Raw genomic sequence first — 19,491 nt, 5'->3', positions numbered from 1 at the left:
AAGATGTTTATTGATTACGGCTCACTCTATGGACTAAGACAAAAAAAGACTACTGGGAGACAACTTACAGTTGACAACTATAGCTTATAGTTATGAATAGAGTAATGCAAATTTTCCAAGTTTTGGATGAATTCTGATGTACGCAGTTGCTGTATCAAACATTCATGCCTTACAATCCCACGGACCGTTCTAGGCAGTCAATGAGGTGCTGCTGAAGCAGTCTCGTTGCGAGGGATACATTGTTATTTGCAATTGCCTTCCCAGTGGTCGTGAAGGGCAGGTGTTTGAAATTTGGCCAGAATGCCAGCAAGCGATGTCCCAGACTTTGCACTATCAGATCTTTAACATCCTCCAAAAAATTACAAGCAGATGGTACAGCCAGATTAACATCTCTTCCAAAAGCCAAGGCTTTCTATGCGATGCAACTCTGTGCTACCTGGAGCACGATGAGATGACAGTTTGTAATTGGATCTTATTCCGTTGGGAAATGAACCCAAGCTGGACAGATAAAGGCCGACACACAATTCTTGTGATATCCTGTTGGGCAGGTGAACACCGAAGAAAGATCTAGAGAATTTCTCCAACTTATACAATGGGTTAGGCTTTCTGGGGAAGGATAATGGATTAAATCAATAGAAGGTTGATTGAGGCAAGCTAACTGCCGTGGGAAGTAAGGAGGAGCTGGCATTTGTGGCGTTAACCCAACGAGGGCAGTTTCTCCACGTGTTTTGCTCGGACGAAGAGTTAACGCCTGAAACGTTAGCTTCTTGCTTCCCATGGTGGTTAGCATACCGAGATGAACGCTGATGCAGATCGATATGACTTCACAAGCGGGACGATAGTTCTTCATTCTACTTTCAAGGGTAGGATCGCTTATTTGATACGTTTGCAAGCTGCGTCGTTCTGGTTTGGATCCTTTAAAGAACCAAATTCAACTAAAAATTCCGTTTTAGTGTGGTGCTCTTAAATGAAGAGTGTTGCATCGTGGAATATGGCTTCCTTGGGAGAGGATGTAAAATCGGCTGTCCTGTTTCACCGGTTGCTATGAAGATGTCATGCGTCCTACAGTTTCTCAAGTCAGCATTCAGGTTGGTATCGTGGCCAGATAGACCAACCATGCCATTATAGGAAATCAGAATAGGGGGCATTTATTTATTAATATGTAAGGAGGAAGAATTGCAGAAGGGGAGGGTGGTGGATGAATTGAAAACAAATAAAGATCAAGAAAAGGAAAAGAAGAGAAGTCGATCGGAGAAAGAAAGGATACAAGTTAGGGAGAAGCTTTGGACTAATGAGTGTGGCAAGCATACGTGGTGCGGAGGTCAAACTTTCCCGCCATATTCGGTGGCGTTATGGTTCGAGCGCCCGTACCCAGTCTGGGAGGTCGGCGGTTCAAAGTAAAATCCCGTCTGAGCCCTACCAAAGACTTCAAAACTGGTACTTGTCGCTCCCTTGCTTGTGGCTCAGCAACTTAAAAGGACAGACAAACAACCATAGATAGGTTGGCAACCATAGCACAAGCCTTTAAATGGGCAATGATGGCCTCGTTGTGCGTTGTATTTACATACGTCAAAAATAACAACAAACTCCGAAGAGCCACCAGATCATGCACGTAATTATGTGGATATGTCGCAGGTGTGATGAGCCAAACGTCCTTCTCGCATCTATTGTTTCTGGTCCGATCAGGTTACTTCCCATATAACAAGCACTCACTGCCTGCCTGGTGCCTGTGTGAACACGAGGGAAGCAAACACAATATTAAACATCTCCAGCAGCAAGCATTGTACATCCGTCCCATTTCATTGGCATTTGTCTCGATGCCGATTTACGCCTTTGCGAGGGGGCGGGGGCGGGGGCGGGGGCGGCAGGGTTCTGTTTGTTTATTTATTTATTGACAGCCGATTGACGCCGTGAAAGCGGTCGCTGCGTTCAGGGTTCGGACACAAGGAAGGAAAACAATGAATCAAGGTCTGGGATTCACGTTCGGACGTCATCATGTAGTTTATGTGTGGAACACGACGAGAGGAGGAGCGGTTAGGGTGGCATCGCCGGCGGGTGACATCGCTCCACCCATTCGGACATCCAATGGGCACGAGAGCGCGTCCGCGCGCGGGAATGGGAGTTTGAATGGGTGGGCGCGCGAGGGGTGAGGAGGGTGAGGGGTGAGGGGTGAGGGGTGGCGTTTACCGGGACCGGCGCGCGCGCGACTTTTGTACGGTTGTAGGAAGAGGGGAAAATGAAAGGTTAAAAAAGAGGAGTTACAGAAGGCACGGCGGAATACTACTACTACTACTACTACTACTACTACTACTACTACTACTACTACTACTACTACTACTCACTGTACGCGGTTCTCCAGGCAATTGAAAAGAAGAATCGCCAGGATTTCCCGGTCCAGTGATGGTGCTTCCGGGACACGGAAGGACGTCGCACCGGGTGACCGGTTTACCTCAGGCCTCGGTGCACGGAGAACTTGATGTTGCGGGACCGCCCGGATGAACAGGCAATGTGTGGGGGTTAACGGAGGCACGCTCAGGCATGCCCGGAGAGGCCTGTGGGTGCGGTTTCGGCCTTCCCCCCGGTCTGTGCCCGTGCTCGACTTGTCGCCAAAGAAGATCGTGGGTCAACGTGACGGGGTGTTCAGGGCGAGTGCTGCATGAAAATGGTGGTGCAGAACGGGCCACCGATATTCCTCGGGTGTCTGAGCCCCGCCCCCTGCGACGTGTCCCCGCCCACCGATCGTGACGTCACCGTTCACGACACAAATTGCCTCCGTTTGCTCCGACAAACTCGAGCACGTGGGAAAGGAAACAATTTTTCCATCGACCTTTGTGAGTAAATTCGACAAATCAAACGCTCATTGGACGAGGTGAACTCGGAAGAGGTGCTTTGATTGCCGATTTATTTATTTATATTCTCCCCCATTTCGGTTTTTTTTTTTTTTTTTTGCTTCGATCCTCGCCTTGAGAAAATGGACAGGAGCGCAATCGATGTCCTCTCGAGTGCATCGGCGGTGGGAAACCGCAATGTGGTTGCGTTGATGTTGCAAGCTGGAGTGGATCCCAACGGGAGGAACCGCTTTGGAAGAACCCCGTTGCAGGTACGGGGGGGTGTGGGTGTGTGTCTGGGTGTGGGGGGGGGGGAGAAGGCCTATCAACGGGGGTCCTGACACACCTTGGGTTACTCTCGGCCGGTTAGTGATGTAGACATTGTCTGCCCTGCTCCATTACACTCTCCTCCATCATGACACAATTATAAATAACATTCCTTCGGCCTCGAAGATTTGAAATCGCTCTCGAGTCGTCGGAACAAATAATCAGTTCGGTCTCAGATTTGTTTTCTTTGTTCTTGGGGTCAAAACGTACGGCAGGTGTTGTACCCACCGTGTTCCTCCTTATGGTCGATGTCACTTTATAAACAGCACCGGTGGACACAGTATCGTGGTCCCGAAACAAATTCCCATCGTCGATTATGCGAAATCAGATTTTTTTTTTCTTTGATCATTATAAATGATCGGTTTATTTATTTATTTTTATTTTCCTGCTTTGGAATGGCATTTAATTTGGCATTTGTTGCACAATTACACCTGTTACATAATTACACCTGTTAAGTTTACATAAATTACTTGAAAGATACTAGCAATAGTCCATATATATATATATATATATATATATATATATATATATATATATATATATATATATATATATATATATATATACACAAAATATGTCAGATGGAAAAGTATGGAGACACATGAGCTAAGTCCGAATCATATATATATATATATATATATTCATGCACACACACTATGTCAGGTAGAAAAGTATGGAGCCACATGAGCTAAGTTTGAATTGTGTGTATATATATATATATATATATATATATATATATATATGTATATATATATATATATATATATGTATATATATATATATATATATATATATAGACACACACAATATGTCAGGTGGAAAAGTATGGAGACACATGAGTCTTGTGTATATATATATATATATATATATATATGTATATATATATATATATATATATGTATATATATATATATATATATATATATAGACACACACAATATGTCAGGTGGAAAAGTATGGAGACACATGAGTCTTGTGTATATATATATATATATATATATATATATATATATATTGGAATTTTTTCCGGACCATTGTGAATATCTCGGTCCGATAACTCTTTCTCTTTTTTCAATGACTCACGAGCGGATTTCAAAGTATTTCTTACACTGGGAGAGGTAGAAAAGAACGAATTCGCAATTCGCGAAACATCATTTTGTGCACTGCCCCGTACGCGATACTGATGAGTTTTTATTTAATTTTATTTTTTTATTTTTCCCCGTATATTCCAAACTGAGTTCACTAAGATGTCGACAACGGAGCGGCGCAATGATTTATATTCCCCTCCCGCATCTCTGTCTTTTTCGGGACATTCCAAAGCCGTCCATATACAGTACACTGTCTGTTGTAGGTGAGTTTTGGGTGCAGTTAAAAATCCAGGCCGCACGTACGTCTCACACTTTTAAACAGCAATGATCCTGTTCCGCTATTTTTGTGATTGTTAATTTAAAGCATTAATTTATTGATCGACGACTGTCTGAAAAAAAACACCGTTACTTGCCGGGCAAAGCGAAAGGGTGGGAAAGTATGGAGACGCATGAGCTAAGTTTGAATCGCAGCCAGGCTAATGTTGAAAAGGTATGCGTTGAATTGTGTACACGTTGACTTGTCCTTGATTTTAAAATTCGATGAAAATGCTTTTGGATGATTAAAAATGGGATGCTGTGCCTAACCATGGAGTACACACAGGTTGGAGACCTCCGGATTCCCCCGCAACGACTTTCGCGCTGTGTCAAATCTCCCGTGATTGCCACCACCAATCCAGTTATCGGACAAATGGGTCCTCAGGTGTTCATCAATTTCGTCTGTCCACACTTGTCTACAACGCCCTTTCACATCAGTTTATGGAATCCCCTCCTTGTCGAATCATGCTCTTCCCGGTTACCCAAGGTTTTCGCTCATCGCGACATAATAGCGCGTTGGCCGAAAGCATATGTGCACGGCATTAAACATTTGTTCAACACATTCTGTCTTGTCCAATGCAATGTGCATCGATTAATTATCATCAGGATGTATAGCATTAACTATATTTTTATTAAATCATAACCATGTTAGAAATGGTTACACAAATACGTAAAAACATGTACATCTCAACAAGGTCAGCAATTCAAAGTGATTTGTTAAATATATATATATATATATATATATATATATATATATATATATATATATATATATATGTGTTAGTCATCCTTCAGCAACACGTTTTATGAAGTATTTTTTCCCCCTTTGTGGTGAACTCTCATGATTAGACAATCAACGCACAATATGGGATTTGAACCTGGAGGACACACCAGCCGACAGTTCTGTGCTCTGATAGGACCGCCAAACTCGTTATTTATTTTTATAAATCTCTCTAAACATATTTTTTTTCTGCCGTTCCTTTCAATTCCCACCGTACAGTATATTGTTTAGCGTTTCATCCCACAGCCTGAATTTCTTCACGTATACTGTTTCGCATGGCCTGGCCTGGTATACACAACAAACAGGTTACAGTCAGATGGTGTGTTTTGCTCAGTGTTTTAAAGATTTTTTATTTTTTTACAGGGGTTGAGGAAGAGCTGGATCGTCGCCTTAATCGACGATACATGGAAAGATCATTGGAAAGTGGTTGCTGTATTTCACTATTGGGCTCAAAGTGGAAAAGGGGTAAAAAATACAAAAAATAAAAATCGGAGTTTGATCCTCAAATGTCAAAGCTTGAAATTAACTGAAAATAAAGGTACAGAAATGCTAAAATACAGTTGAATGGATTTAATCAAATATACAGTAAAGTAATTTTTTTCTTACTTGTGGCTATATTTAATAATGCATTGAAGTCTTGGGTTAAATTGTCAGATTATTTCACAAAAAGACAAAACCATGAAGAAAATGAAGAATTTAATTTAGTGCATTTTTCCGTACGTTAAATAACATTCTGAAATGTATGTCCACACTCGCACATACGTGATTATGCGCTAATTTCTCTTTTCCTCTTTTACTCTCTCCCTACCTTTTTTATAATGGCCCCAAATAATTCCATTGTCTTGTTGGGTAGGTTTTTGGTAAAGGGCCTGACATTTAACGGAAGGTGGCAGGAATTTGTAACTTATTCAGTGAGCTGGCAATAACTCCACAATTGCCTGCACGAAATACACCATGGGATCCTTAATGTCCGCTAACGACCAGTATATTATCAGGTGGGTCCTCCGGCTTAATAAGTTGCCCTTCATATCCAAAGAAGGACATTCAGATGAAACATTCAAACCACCCGGTCAATTTTTCTTCGTGCAGAAGCTGTTGCCCAGACAGCAACGACACTTTGAGTAGTGTAACTTGTTGTCAAGGAATCTCCAAGATGACCATAATGCAGGAATTTGCAATTTGTTGCTGGGTACCGGTGATAACTCACCTACTCTTATTGAAGAACATCAGGGAGACAGTTTATCGCTGGTCTGAGATTCAAACTCAGGATAGACAGCTCAGAGATAAGCGTGCATACCTCAAAGCTATTCCATCAAGTCAAATCTAGTATCTCTTGGAAAATTAATGGGAAAATGGTCTTGAAAAACACCAATTCCAATTTGAATTTTTTATGGGACACTTGATCTTTTGTCCAACTCGACATGTGCCAATCGTCAGGATGTATAACATAAACTGTAATTTTGTTAAATAATCACCTTTTTGAAATAATTATTCAAAAACGTACACGTCTCGACCTCGTCAGTACTTTAAAGAAAGTGTGAGTGTGCAAGTCTTGTGTGGATATCACCCTGAATAAACCATAAAAAAAACATTTCTAAAGTTTTTCAGAAAGTCTTTCCTCATGAAATCTCATGATTAGGCATAGACAGCAGGTATACATTGGTGTTTCATAGCTCTGTTTGTTGTGCAGTGTAGACTATCGTACTGTATGTATAACTTTTGTTGCAATATTTTCCATGCGAAAATATTACAACATATAATTGCAATACGCCTCTTTTTCGAACATACAATTGTGTTCTCTCCCTGCACGTCTGATTGTCGTTACACTGCATACGTGCTTTAATCCCTTCAAGTTGTGTCATTCATGCAAAATGGTGAAGCGTAAATATATCCAAACTCCGTTGCCTTGTTTCAGCCATCAATAGTCTGTCTTATGTGCTCTTAATCACGTTTCGCTCATTATTCTTTCCTTTTAAAACCCCTTTTCTTTCATCTCTAAATTTTTCTCTTCACAATTTACAAAACACCGATTCCATCCTTTACATATTTACAGGCAGACGTCCGTAAGCCAGGATTCTGCGTGCGCACGCACACCTACACACGCACGCACATACGTAAGTCGTCAAGACTGACAATTAACAGATCCTTTTTATAATTATCATTTTTGAGAAAGAAATTTTTCGGATTTCCTTTTCTCGACAATAATTCCACCATTTGATGAACAATCACTATTATTTATTTTTTCCATTTATGTGTGTTGTCGGTCATGTACATTTTGACTCATCAACCCCTGTCTACCTTTTTTGTTTCAGTTTCTGACTTCATAAAATAGTTTTCAAGGTTTTTGGCATGGTAAAAGTGAAGATGTATGGATGCGAGTTATTCTCCATTGAAAAATTCCATTATATTGCTGTGGCAATCACTCCGAGTGGGTTAAAGATGCTTAATACAGAATAGTGTAGTAAATTATTTAATTAGTGTCTCAGCATTTAAGTGTAAAGCAATAAAATGTGATGTTGGAAATGCGTCACTGAAATGTATAGTTAGGCCTCGTAAACCCCTCGTGTGTGCGTGTAAAATTATCAACCCATTTGACCCCGTTTATTGATGGGTTTTTCCCCTCTGTAATCTGTCATTTGTTTCTTCGAGTTCACGGGTGAGCATCATGACTCCTGTGGCTTGCCTCCAAGCTTTGGAGTGAAATGTCATGACAAGGTCGCTCCACACCCCAGAATGATTTCCGCCGAATCACGAGTGAGCGGGCAGTGGTTCAGGACATCATGGCATGAGGTGCGGCCCCAGAGTTAACAAAAAACCTGCGCAACGGGCGGGATACGAGGAGTTGCCAGACTGAACCTGTGAGAATTAAGGCTGCATCTGGAGTCTGCAAAATTGCCGGCCAAGCCATGCCCCCACCCAGCCAGCCGTACATCATGAGCCCCACACTGCGTGCTGCCCACCAACTGCAGCAAGGATGCAACCTTTGACTCTACTTCGGGTCCTGCTGTGCCCCACCGGGCACAGGCAGGGTATTTCAGTCCTGACCGCCTCTATCTCTTGTCTATCTCACGAGGTATGACTGAGACCTTAAGTTGGTTAATTAAGGAATCCCAATTGTGTGTTGGTTTCATGGGTGCTTAGGTTCTGGAATGGGTTAAGGGGGTTTTCTTGTTTATTATTGATTGCTTCTGTTTCCTACCCCCATGCTATCATTTCCACCTTATTAAATATACATAGTCTCAGGGGGTGAATTCTGTCTGGTTGTTTCATTTGGTGATTTTATAAAGACCAGTTAAGGGATTAATTGATCTTATTCTCCACGCTGCTCGTAAGACTGCGTCACTTGACTTAGATTGCTCGGCCTAAGATTAGATCCAGTCACGCGACCTCTACTGGCCTATCACTGGGCTGCTTTTACATGGTAATGCGGTTGTCAGATGCAGATTCAGCATGAGGTGTCAAAGTGCTCAACTGCGGCGGTCACTTTGCAGCAACCTGCCAGATTTGAACCGGGCAACCAGAAAGGTCTGACAGCTGAAACATTATCATAAGATGTTAGATTATGCCACATAAAATAGTTTTCTTATTGTCAATTCAGATTTTCTTTTTGTAGCTTTGCAATATATATATATATATATTGTTGCGGATTCGCGCCCGCCGGCGTGCTGACGGCCACGTAACTCGAATCGCGGCACGTCGCCCACCGGACGGACAATCCAGTCGTGACCCTCTCGGACTAACGCCGGGAACCAGTCACGGGTGGACCTTTCGGTCTCACCGCGATCGAGCCAATCAGCCCCCGCGTGGGATAGGGTTGCTCGCCAAATTCGACCTACCTAAGTACCCACGCGGAGGGTAGACCGGGCGATCGCACCTCGCCGCAGGTCGACTTCGGACACGGGCCACTTAAGCGACCCGTTCCGTACTATCAGAATAACCGAGCGGTGTTATCGTCGACCTCGACGGTTCGATTAATTATCGGGCGTACTCAGCCCACTACCAACCCTTTACGTGAAGCAAGATGAGGGTTCAATGGGGGAAAAGACGAAGCGAAGCGGGAGAACAGTTCAACAATAAAGCACATTTATTCGCGGCACACGGGAAGCACACATAACAATTCCACCAAATGCACACAGAAAAAACACAATTCCATTTACACAAAAAGCAAATATAAAAGCGAAAACAATGCAGAGCTAATACCGACTACCGAGCACACGGCAACACTTATACAATTCTACTTCACAGACTGCGCCGACAACACATACCCAAAACCAAGGAAAAGAAATACCCCCAAGAATGAGGCGGGCCTGAGGCCGAGACCGGGTCGCGCCTACCCGTCTGGTGATGAGACGCGGAGCGGCGATGGCGCCTCACTCCGCGGGCCTCGCGGACAGTGCCTGGCAGGGGGTGGGAAAGGGGCCCCCTTGGTCGCACTATCTCAGCGCGGGGGGAAACAGGAGGGGGTTGCTGATGCTCGGGGTATAGAGGATCTTTATTATCCCTGGTGTGCGTCCCCACCTCGGCCAGGTCGCGCTGCCGGCCTTCCTCGGGCGTGCAGCTCCCGGCACCGTCGCGAGCACCCCCCTCGTCTGCCTTCGCCGCTGCCGCCTCTCCGCCTCTGGACTCTCCACCCTGGACTCTTCTTTGGGCTCTCCTCGTTCGACTCTCTTCAGCTTCTCCAGCTACTGCAGGCTTCGGGCTCCAGACTTCCACACTCTCTGACTGACGAACACGGTCCTTTATCCCCCCGTAGCTTCGCCTTGACCCCCTCCCTTTGACCTTTCACCTCGCTCCCCATTGGCCCGAGAAAAGTGGGCGTGAAGGCTTTTTGATCCACAAATTTGCATATATCGATCGCCCTGGAGGCGGGGCCAAATCGCCCCTCGCTCACCGATTGGACGGCAAAAAGTGGGCGTGTGTCGTTTTTGATCCGTTTTTGAAGCACAAAATCCGTGATTTTGTACACGCTGTTCGGCGCGCGCCCTGCACGAGTCCAACACCGGTACCCACAGCGGGGCAAGAACGGTGGCGATGCGACGGTTGCGAGGTGTGACGGGAAGGTCGTGGCGGTTGTGGTGAAGCGGCGTTGTGGTTGGTGGTTGATGTTGTGGTTGTGGTGGTAATCATGGCGGGTGGTCCAAAATAAAGATAGTAAAAGAAAAACGGCTATCCTGAAGAGTCGCAGCACGCATAAATGACATGTATTCCCACTAGACAACGGGTCTGGGCCTAACTACACATGTACTTACCGAGATACCTCACCTAAGGGACCTGAATGGTGGTTTGCGAATTTGGTAACCACAACACTACCCCCTCCCCTTTTTACAGACTCGTCCCGAGTCGTCAAATTTTCGTGTGCCATCATGTGTAGTTTTCCCCTAGTACATTTTACCTACGGATCCCTGAGTGCGACATTCATGGTATTCGTGTCCCCAAAATAAATAACCTGAGGGCTGCGTAACTATCTAAACAAACTCACTCACACGGACGACTTAAATAAAATTGCCGGCGCTAAGACATACATGCCGGGGGCGCACTCATATTTACAGTACATCTTAACCTTAACTTACAAATTTTACACTAAACCATGGCCCAGGATCAATGAACTCTGCAAAAGAAAGCAGTTAGCAGGGAGCCAGGCTGCCCACATGCAGTCTCTGGCTCAAACAATGCAGGTGACAGGGAACGTGGCTGGCTGCTCACACGCAGTCCAAGGCCTTCCCTTTTGAACTGAACGCAGTGAACCACAACGGTGCATGGGCTGCACAAACGCAGTCTCCGTGCCAGCTCAAGTGGCACACGCAATGAGCACAACGAATGGATGCATGAATACAAACACGGTGCACGGGCCGCCACTGCAGGCCCGTGTTGTCGCTGCCAACAGGGCAGTTCTCGCAGCTTGCAAACTGTTGCCTTGCGGATCCTGGCGCACATGGAAATGAACAGGGGGGTGGGGCAAAGCAAAAATTGAACGGGGCTGGTGAACGTGGGCAGTGGGCATGGCATGGCAAAGGCAAGCAGGCAAACACAGCCCGCAGAAGAAGGCCGCTGCAGGCAAACTCAGCCCACAGAACCAGGCCGTTGCAGGCAAACACAGCCGGCAGATGAACTGGCCGGCACAGGCCTTGAAGAAAAACAGCCAGCAGATGAACTGGCCGGCACAGGCCTTGCAGCACAGCAGCTGCAGACGATCCAGCCGGCACAGGCCTCGCAGCAAAACAACAGCTGCCGATGAAGTTGGCCGGCACAGGCCTTGAAGAAAAACAGCCAGCCGGCAGATGAAGTGGGCCGGCACAGGCCTTGCAGCAACACAGCCAGCAGATGAAGCTGGCCAGCTTTTGCCGTTCAGTGGAGGTTGGTGGAGGGAGTGCGGTGGTGCTGGCCACTTGGAAGGTGGGCTCGGACCTACCTACCTGTCTCCCTCCCACCTATCGCCTTTGCCTGTCACTGTACATACCCACTCCCTTAATTTGTCAAACCCCAATTTAGCCCCAACTTATTTTTTTTTATTTTTACTTCCCACTATAAATCGTCCCCTAACCCCCTTTATCGTCTTTGTTCGGCTAACCTATCCTGTCACCTAGCCTACTCCCAACCCCTACGTTCCCTTCCCGGAGGGGAATAAGGGAGAGCTAACGTCCTGTGTCGAGGCCCAACGAAGCCTCAGAATGGCCTCCCCAGAGTTCGGCGATCTTAACACCAAGTGGGTCCAGCGGCCCACAACGACAGCGAGGGGATGGATGGTGCGGAGGGGTACACTTCCTAATCTACCCTATCCATTTAACTGTTAAACTACCCCGGGGCTTCAACAAGCGCCTCTCGCTTAAACTATTGGTTCTAACAACCCAGATTCCCGTCGCCTGTGTTGGTGTCCTCACAATTTCGGGCCTCGCCCCCCCAATTTTCTCTCCGTGCCCTCACACGGTCTCCTGGCTGGGACACGTGGCTCCCTTTGGCAGGCACGACCCTCTGGCGAATCTCCCGCTATGGCACCCCGGGCACTACACTGCCTCCGAGCCTACCAGCTCCCTAACACCGGGAGTGCCCCCCATGGCACCTTCCCTGAAACGCACACGTGGCAGGCCGGCCTCCCGGGCCCCTTTCCGAGGGTCACCCGTGCCCACAACACTGCCCACGCGGCTAATGGCGCCCCGGGCCCCCGCACCAAGCAGGCGCACCCGTGCCCACTACTCTATCCCGGCCCCCCATGGGCCCATGGCCTACCACGGCCGACTAGCCTGGTGCCCGGGGTACCCACTCAGCGATACTCACCTTTCGCAGCCACGCTCCCAAGCCCGTCAACAGGGCTCCTGCACCCCTCCAAATGGGTCTCGAGCCTACTTTCCCACCAACAGCAAAACGACCTCCATTTTTCAATTTGACTAACCCAGCTAACTCACTTTACTCTGACCCCGGGGTCCCTTGGGCGGGAGTCACTCCTCCCCCCAATCACTCATCGCACCATGCATTCCCCATTCGCTCCATACACACAGACCCGCTGGCCTCACTCACTCACCAAGCACATGCCTTCACCTCATAACTCACCAACAACTCTTCAACACACACACACCACCGAACTCTGCCATCCTCCTAACTACCTCCCCTAACTAACTCGTGCTCCCACGTCGTCCCTTAAACTACAGCACGTTCCATTTAACCTACGTAGCTAAGCTACGTCCCCTCTACACATTCACAAGTCTGTCACTGTCTCCAAATAAATAATTTTATTTCCCAACCTAAATCTGGCTACAATCCCTCTAACTAATCCATTCCACGGACTCCATGAGGACTTACCCCTGCCCCATGAAGTCGGTCTAGCTAAGCTAACCCTTCCCCCTAACTAGTTTTCATCCTGTGCCCAGGTAAGGGGGTCTTTCACCCCTTGCCCAGGAATCCTGTGCACCCGAAAGTGAGGCTTGCTTTTTTTTTTTTTTTTTTTTTCATGCGCAGCACCTGCGCGGCAACTCAGAGCTCGCGCACTTTACACCTGCCCGTGACGTCATGCAGCTGCACGTGTTCCTCGTCCCTCCTTGGACGGGACCATCCGGCAGAGATACCCCTCCTGCCGGATTCCAACCACACGTGCAGCCATGACGTCACCGTGCGCAAAAAAAAACACAAGCCCCACGTCTCGAGGGGTTTCCCACGCGAACACATGTGCTTTGCCCGTTGGAGCTTAACACACACGATCGCGTGGAGAACCCGTCCGGTCCAAATCCATTTACCTGCCTAAACTTTGTCCGTCCGCGGGATCGGCAAATCCACCGCGTGCGTTTCCGGACCGGGACTTCACTCTCGCAAGCGAGCACGTGGTGGTCTCGTGCGTTGCACAGCACGAACCGCGTGCTCACTGCTGGGTGAACCCGGCACGGTCCCCGAAACAACTACAGCCGCTACCCGGCTTTCGTTTCTCCCATGTCGCCGTCTCCGTCTCCATTCCACCCACGCATACCTGCGTGTTACGACGCACACAGTCCACTCTATCACATTCGCACCGGGAGACGCGGCTGCGTGCTCCCGCATGCCAACCGACATCTCCCTCACATACCGCTCTCTCACACACACGGTCTCCCTTGCATAACCCATACCACTCACACGTGGTGCTCCATTCACTCGTGCCTCACTCACACACGCGGGGGAACTCACCCACGGTGCCTCATCCATACTCCGCGCCTCACTCACACACGCGGGGGCACTCACCCGCGGTGCCTCATCCATACACACGGCGACACTCACACACGCGGTCTCTTCCACACACGGTACCTCACCCACACACGCGGGGGCACTAACCCGCGGTGCTTCACTCACACTCCGTGCCTCATCCACACACGGCGTGCTGGGAAGCACGTACTCCGGCACCATCGCCACCACACCACTCACACGTGGTGCCTCACTCATACTGGCCGTTTCACTCACACACACGGCCTCACTCACACACGGTGCCCCATCCACACACTGCGTGCTGGGAAGCACGCACTCCGGCACCATCGCCACCACACCACTCACACACGGGGTCGCTTCCACACACGGGGACGCACTCACACCTTGCACCACACACACAGGGACAACCACACTGGGGATTTGTGTCCCCACAAGGGTCTCCGGGGCCTCTATACCCCCCAAGCTCTCCGTGCACCCGTTCACAGCACTCCTCCACTCAACCTCGCAAAGCACGACCGAACTCACCTGGTCGTGACTCGCCTCGAGGGGGCATACTCCCTCCCCTCGTTCCTGGAGGAGGCCATCCAGGTGCTCGCACTGGGTCTCTACCCAGTCCGCCAGCTCACCCCCATTATCCTCCACTACCTCTGTGTGTGTGTGTGTGTGTGCGTCACTTACCCCGTCTTCCTCGTGTAGTCTTTCCTCTATTTTTTCTATCTCCCGTGTCTCTGCCAACTCTTCACCCTTTACCTCCCTTGTCTCAACTATTATTTCCTTTGTCACGGCCTTCATGCCCGCCTGCAGGCATCGGCCCATGTTCTGCGTCTCACCCCGCAGCTTTTTCATCTCTTCCCTCATTTGCTGTGTATTCGCATCCATCGTCGTTTTCACTTCATTCATTTGCTGTGTATTCGCATCCATCGTCGTATTCGCATCCATTTTTTCGATCATTTTCGCATTCATCTTTTCGTTCATTGCCGCCAGCATGGCGCATAGCTGGGCCATGTCGGATGCGCTTGGGTGAGCCGTTTCGGCAAGGGTCGGCGGGTTTTGGTGGAGAGGGGGGGGGGAGGTGTCATACACCGCGGCCGCTGCCGCACCCACCTCGGGCCCTGGGTTCAGTTGGGCGAGTCCGTGTTCCTGCACAATCAACATTTCCTGCACGGGGATTCCATCCTGGACCATGGATTCTACATTACTATTACACATACCTAATCCACCCGGCACCCGCTCGCCTTGAGACGCCATCTTGCTTCTCGTGAAGGGTTAATTTAGCTCGCTCGTAATTTGGAGGGAATCGGGGGTCGCTTCTCTCACCCCTGGACCGATTCCCGTGAATTTAATTGGAGACAGGACAGCCCGTTTTCCTGTTCTCCGATACCAGTGCCGCGAGGAGGGCGATGAATTTGTATCGCACGACCTGACACCAGTGTTGCGGATTCGCGCCCGCCGGCGTGCTGACGGCCACGTAACTCGAATCGCGGCACGTCGCCCACCGGACGGACAATCCAGTCGTGACCCTCTCGGACTAACGCCGGGAACCAGTCACGGGTGGACCTTTCGGTCTCACCGCGATCGAGCCAATCAGCCCCCGCGTGGGATAGGGTTGCTCGCCAAATTCGACCTACCTAAGTACCCACGCGGAGGGTAGACCAGGCGATCGCACCTCGCCGCAGGTCGACTTCGGACACGGGCCACTTAAGCGACCCGTTCCGTACTATCAGAATAACCGAGCGGTGTTATCGTCGACCTCGACGGTTCGATTAATTATTGGGCGTACTCAGCCCACTACCAACCCTTTACGTGAAGCAAGATGAGGGTTCAATGGGGGAAAAGACGAAGCGAAGCGGGAGAACAGTTCAACAATAAAGCACATTTATTCGCGGCACACGGGAAGCACACATAACAATTCCACCAAATGCACACAGAAAAAACACAATTCCATTTACACAAAAAGCAAATATAAAAGCGAAAACAATGCAGAGCTAATACCGACTACCGAGCACACGGCAACACTTATACAATTCTACTTCACAGACGGCGCCGACAACACATACCCAAAACCAAGGAAAAGAAATACCCCCAAGAATGAGGCGGGCCTGAGGCCGAGACCGGGTCGCGCCTACCCGTCTGGTGATGAGACGCGGAGCGGCGATGGCGCCTCACTCCGCGGGCCTCGCGGACAGTGCCTGGCAGGGGGTGGGAAAGGGGCCCCCTTGGTCGCACTATCTCAGCGCGGGGGGAAACAGGAGGGGGTTGCTGATGCTCGGGGTATAGAGGATCTTTATTATCCCTGGTGTGCGTCCCCACCTCGGCCAGGTCACGCTGCCGGCCTTCCTCGGGCGTGCAGCTCCCGGCACCGTCGCGAGCACCCCCTCGTCTGCCTTCGCCGCTGCCGCCTCTCAGCCTCTGGACTCTCCACCCTGGACTCTTCTTTGGGCTCTCCTCGTTCGACTCTCTTCAGCTTCTCCAGCTACTGCAGGCTTCGGGCTCCAGACTTCCACACTCTCTGACTGACGAACACGGTCCTTTTATCCCCCCGTAGCTTCGCCTTTGACCCCCTCCCTTTGACCTTTCACCTCGCTCCCCATTGGCCCGAGAAAAAGTGGGCGTGAAGGCTTTTTGATCCACAAATTTGCATATATCGATCGCCCTGGAGGCGGGGCCAAATCGCCCCTCGCTCACCGATTGGACGGCAAAAAGTGGGCGTGTGTCGTTTTTGATCCGTTTTTGAAGCACAAAATCCGTGATTTTGTACACGCTGTTCGGCGCGCGCCCTGCACGAGTCCAACACCGGTACCCACAGCGGGGCAAGAACGGTGGCGATGCGACGGTTGCGAGGTGTGACGGGAAGGTCGTGGCGGTTGTGGTGAAGCGGCGTTGTGGTTGGTGGTTGATGTTGTGGTTGTGGTGGTAATCATGGCGGTTGGTCCAAAATAAAGATAGCAAAAGAAAAACGGCTATCCTGAAGAGTCGCAGCACGCATAAATGACATGTATTCCCACTAGACAACGGGTCTGGGCCTAACTACACATGTACTTACCGAGATACCTCACCTAAGGGACCTGAATGGTGGTTTGCGAATTTGGTAACCACAACAATATATATATATATATATATATATATATATATATATATATATATATATATATATATATATATTGTTACGAATTCGCGGCCGCCGGCGTGCGATCGGCCACGTAACTCGAATCGCGGCACGTCGCCCACCGGACAGACAATTCTGTCGTGACCCTCTCGGACTAACGCTGGGAGCTAGTCACGGGTGGGCCTTTCGGCCTCACCACGATCGTGCCAATCGGCCCCCCGCGTGGGATAGGGTTGTTCGCCAAACTCGACCTACCTAAGTACCCACGCGGAGGGTAGACCGGGCGATTGCACCTCGCCGCAGGTCGACTCCGGACACGGGCCACTTAAGCGACCCGTTCCGTACTAGTGGGATAACCGAGCGGTGTTATCGTCGGCCTCGGCGGTTCCGATTAATTATCGGGCGTATTAAGCCCACGACCAACCCTTTACGTGAAGCAAGATGGAGATTCAATTAAAGAAAAGACGAAGCGAAACGGGAAAAAAAGTTCAACATAATTCACATTTATTCCACGGCACACGGAGAGCACACATATACAATTACAACAATTATGCACCAAAAGCAGATGTTACAAAAGAAACACAACAATGCAGATCTACTACCGACTACGCGAGCACACGGCAACACTTACACAGTTTTACTTTGCAGATGGCGCCGACAACACATTTACTCAAAAGCAAAAGAAAGGGCCACCCTCAAAGACAAGGGGGCAGACGGGGCCTGTGGGCCGCGAGACCGGGTGGATCCTACCCGTGTCTTGTGATGAGCCGTAAATGTCGCGGTGCCCCGACTCCGCGCTCCTTCGCGGGTTTCGTTGGCACTGCTTGGAGTGGGGTGGGAATGGGGCCCCCTTTTCGCACTATCTCAGCGTGGGGGGAAAAAAGGGGGGAATTGTTGATGCTCTGGGGAAAGAGGATAGCTGGCTTGCTTGGGTCCCGCGATGAGCGACTCCACTGCGACCTCGTCGCCGACCGCCGTCTTCCTTGCCTCGGACCCGAGCTATTCGACCTCCTCCCCAAGTCTCCTCAGCCGACTGCAGCAAACCACCTCGACCGCACTCCAGGCTTCCCCTCTCTGCAGCTCCCTGGCAGACTCCGAACCCCGACAGACTGCCACTCTCCAGACCCGACTTGACTCACGGCTCCACAGACTGCTCCTCTCCAGACCCGACTTGACTGCCTCGACCTTTTCTCCAACTCTCACTGCCTCCAACTCCCTCCGACCCAAACTGACTGAATTCGCCCCGCGCTCGGCGCTTTATAGTCCGGCAGGAGAACCCATATGCAAATTTCTGGATCAGAACGAGCTCGGGGGTGGAGCCACGCACGCCCATTGGACGGACAAAAAGGGGCGTGAGTCTCCCCTGATCCTCGAATTTGCATATATATCGATTCTACTCCGATGTGCCTGGAGGCGGGGCCAAACCGCCCCGCGCTTGCTGATTTGACGGATCAGAAGTGGGTGTGTATCATTCCTGATCCGACTTCTCGGAAAGGCCGCTATTTTCACCCGCGGCTCGGCGCGTGTCCCGCACGAGGCCAGGACAGCCTGACGCTCGGTGCCCACAAGTGGTGCGGGAATGGCCGCAGAAGGAGAGGCGAAGGTGGTGGAGGGTTTAAAGTGCTGGTCCATGGCCATGGTGACATTTGGAATGGCGGTGATGCGATGTTTGCGGGAGCGAGTTGTGAAGGTAAAGGTCGTGGCTGTTGGCATTGTTGTTGTTGTGAAGCGGCGTTGCGGTTGGTGGTTGTTGTGTTATGGCGGTTGAGACGTGGTTGGTTCAAAATAAAGATAGAACAGAAAAACGGCTATCTTAAAGGGTCGCAGCCCGAATGAATCGCATTTATTCTCTCTAAACAACGAGTTTTGGGCTAACTACACATGTACTTACAGAGATATTTCACCTACGGGACCTGAATGGTGGTTTGCGAATTTCCTCAACCGCAGCAATATATTGGCCACTGGGTTCCATTCTTGAAACCAGCGTGACGGACATCGCCTTGGATAACTGTAACGATGGACAGCGTGACGTTCTTGAAACCAGCGTGACAGACATCGCCTTGGATAACGAATGACCAACACATGTAGAAAAAGACCACGAACGCCGTCGACAACACTCGCCTCTGCTCGGATCCTTACGCCTAGTGTTGGTTTACTGTGAGATGATTGAAGCAGTTGGGGAACTGTGCCGGCTGCACAACGGATGACAATTGGCTGAGCGAACCAACGTTATGTGCCACACCCTATCGGCTATCAGAGACCAATTAACTGCTTGGGCTAATTATCCCCATCTCTTCATTCAGCCTCTCCAGAGTCTGTTTCCATTCCTTCTCACTGTTTCCAAGCTCTCAGTCCCAATTATCACCAAACAACTCCCCTTATTCT

The 19,491-nt window shown here is 49.4% G+C and overlaps 2 protein-coding genes across 16 annotated transcripts in view; one reads left to right on the top strand and one right to left on the bottom strand.

Annotated features, from left to right (window-relative positions):
- LOC147025072 (L-lactate dehydrogenase-like) overlaps positions 1-2,588 on the bottom strand; it is a 188,984-nt gene extending 186,396 nt beyond the window's left edge. For 8 of the 12 annotated variants that reach the window (XM_085885654.1, XM_085885656.1, XM_085885663.1 and 5 more), the window contains exon 1: positions 2,343-2,555. The gene's annotated coding sequence lies outside the window, so the exon portion shown is untranslated. Of the gene's footprint in view, positions 1-2,342 lie in introns of all 12 variants that reach the window. The other 4 variants (XM_085885664.1, XM_085885658.1, XM_085885659.1 and 1 more) reach the window with 2 other exon arrangements.
- LOC147025071 (cyclin-dependent kinase 4 inhibitor B-like) overlaps positions 2,187-19,491 on the top strand; it is a 95,615-nt gene continuing 78,310 nt past the window's right edge. For 3 of the 4 annotated variants that reach the window (XM_085885679.1, XM_085885675.1, XM_085885674.1), the window contains exon 1: positions 2,187-3,100. In XM_085885679.1, coding sequence (XP_085741805.1) covers positions 2,972-3,100 — 129 coding nt within the window. In that variant the 5' untranslated portion in view covers positions 2,187-2,971. The remainder of the gene's footprint in view (positions 3,101-19,491) is intronic. The other variant, XM_085885677.1, reaches the window with a different exon arrangement.

This window comes from Eptatretus burgeri, chromosome 6 (genome assembly GCF_056783735.1).
Source record: "Eptatretus burgeri isolate ZD-2024b chromosome 6, Ebu_testis_v1, whole genome shotgun sequence".
Taxonomy (NCBI): Eukaryota; Metazoa; Chordata; class Myxini; order Myxiniformes; family Myxinidae; genus Eptatretus; species Eptatretus burgeri.
This window is presented reverse-complemented; position numbering and strand designations above follow the sequence as displayed.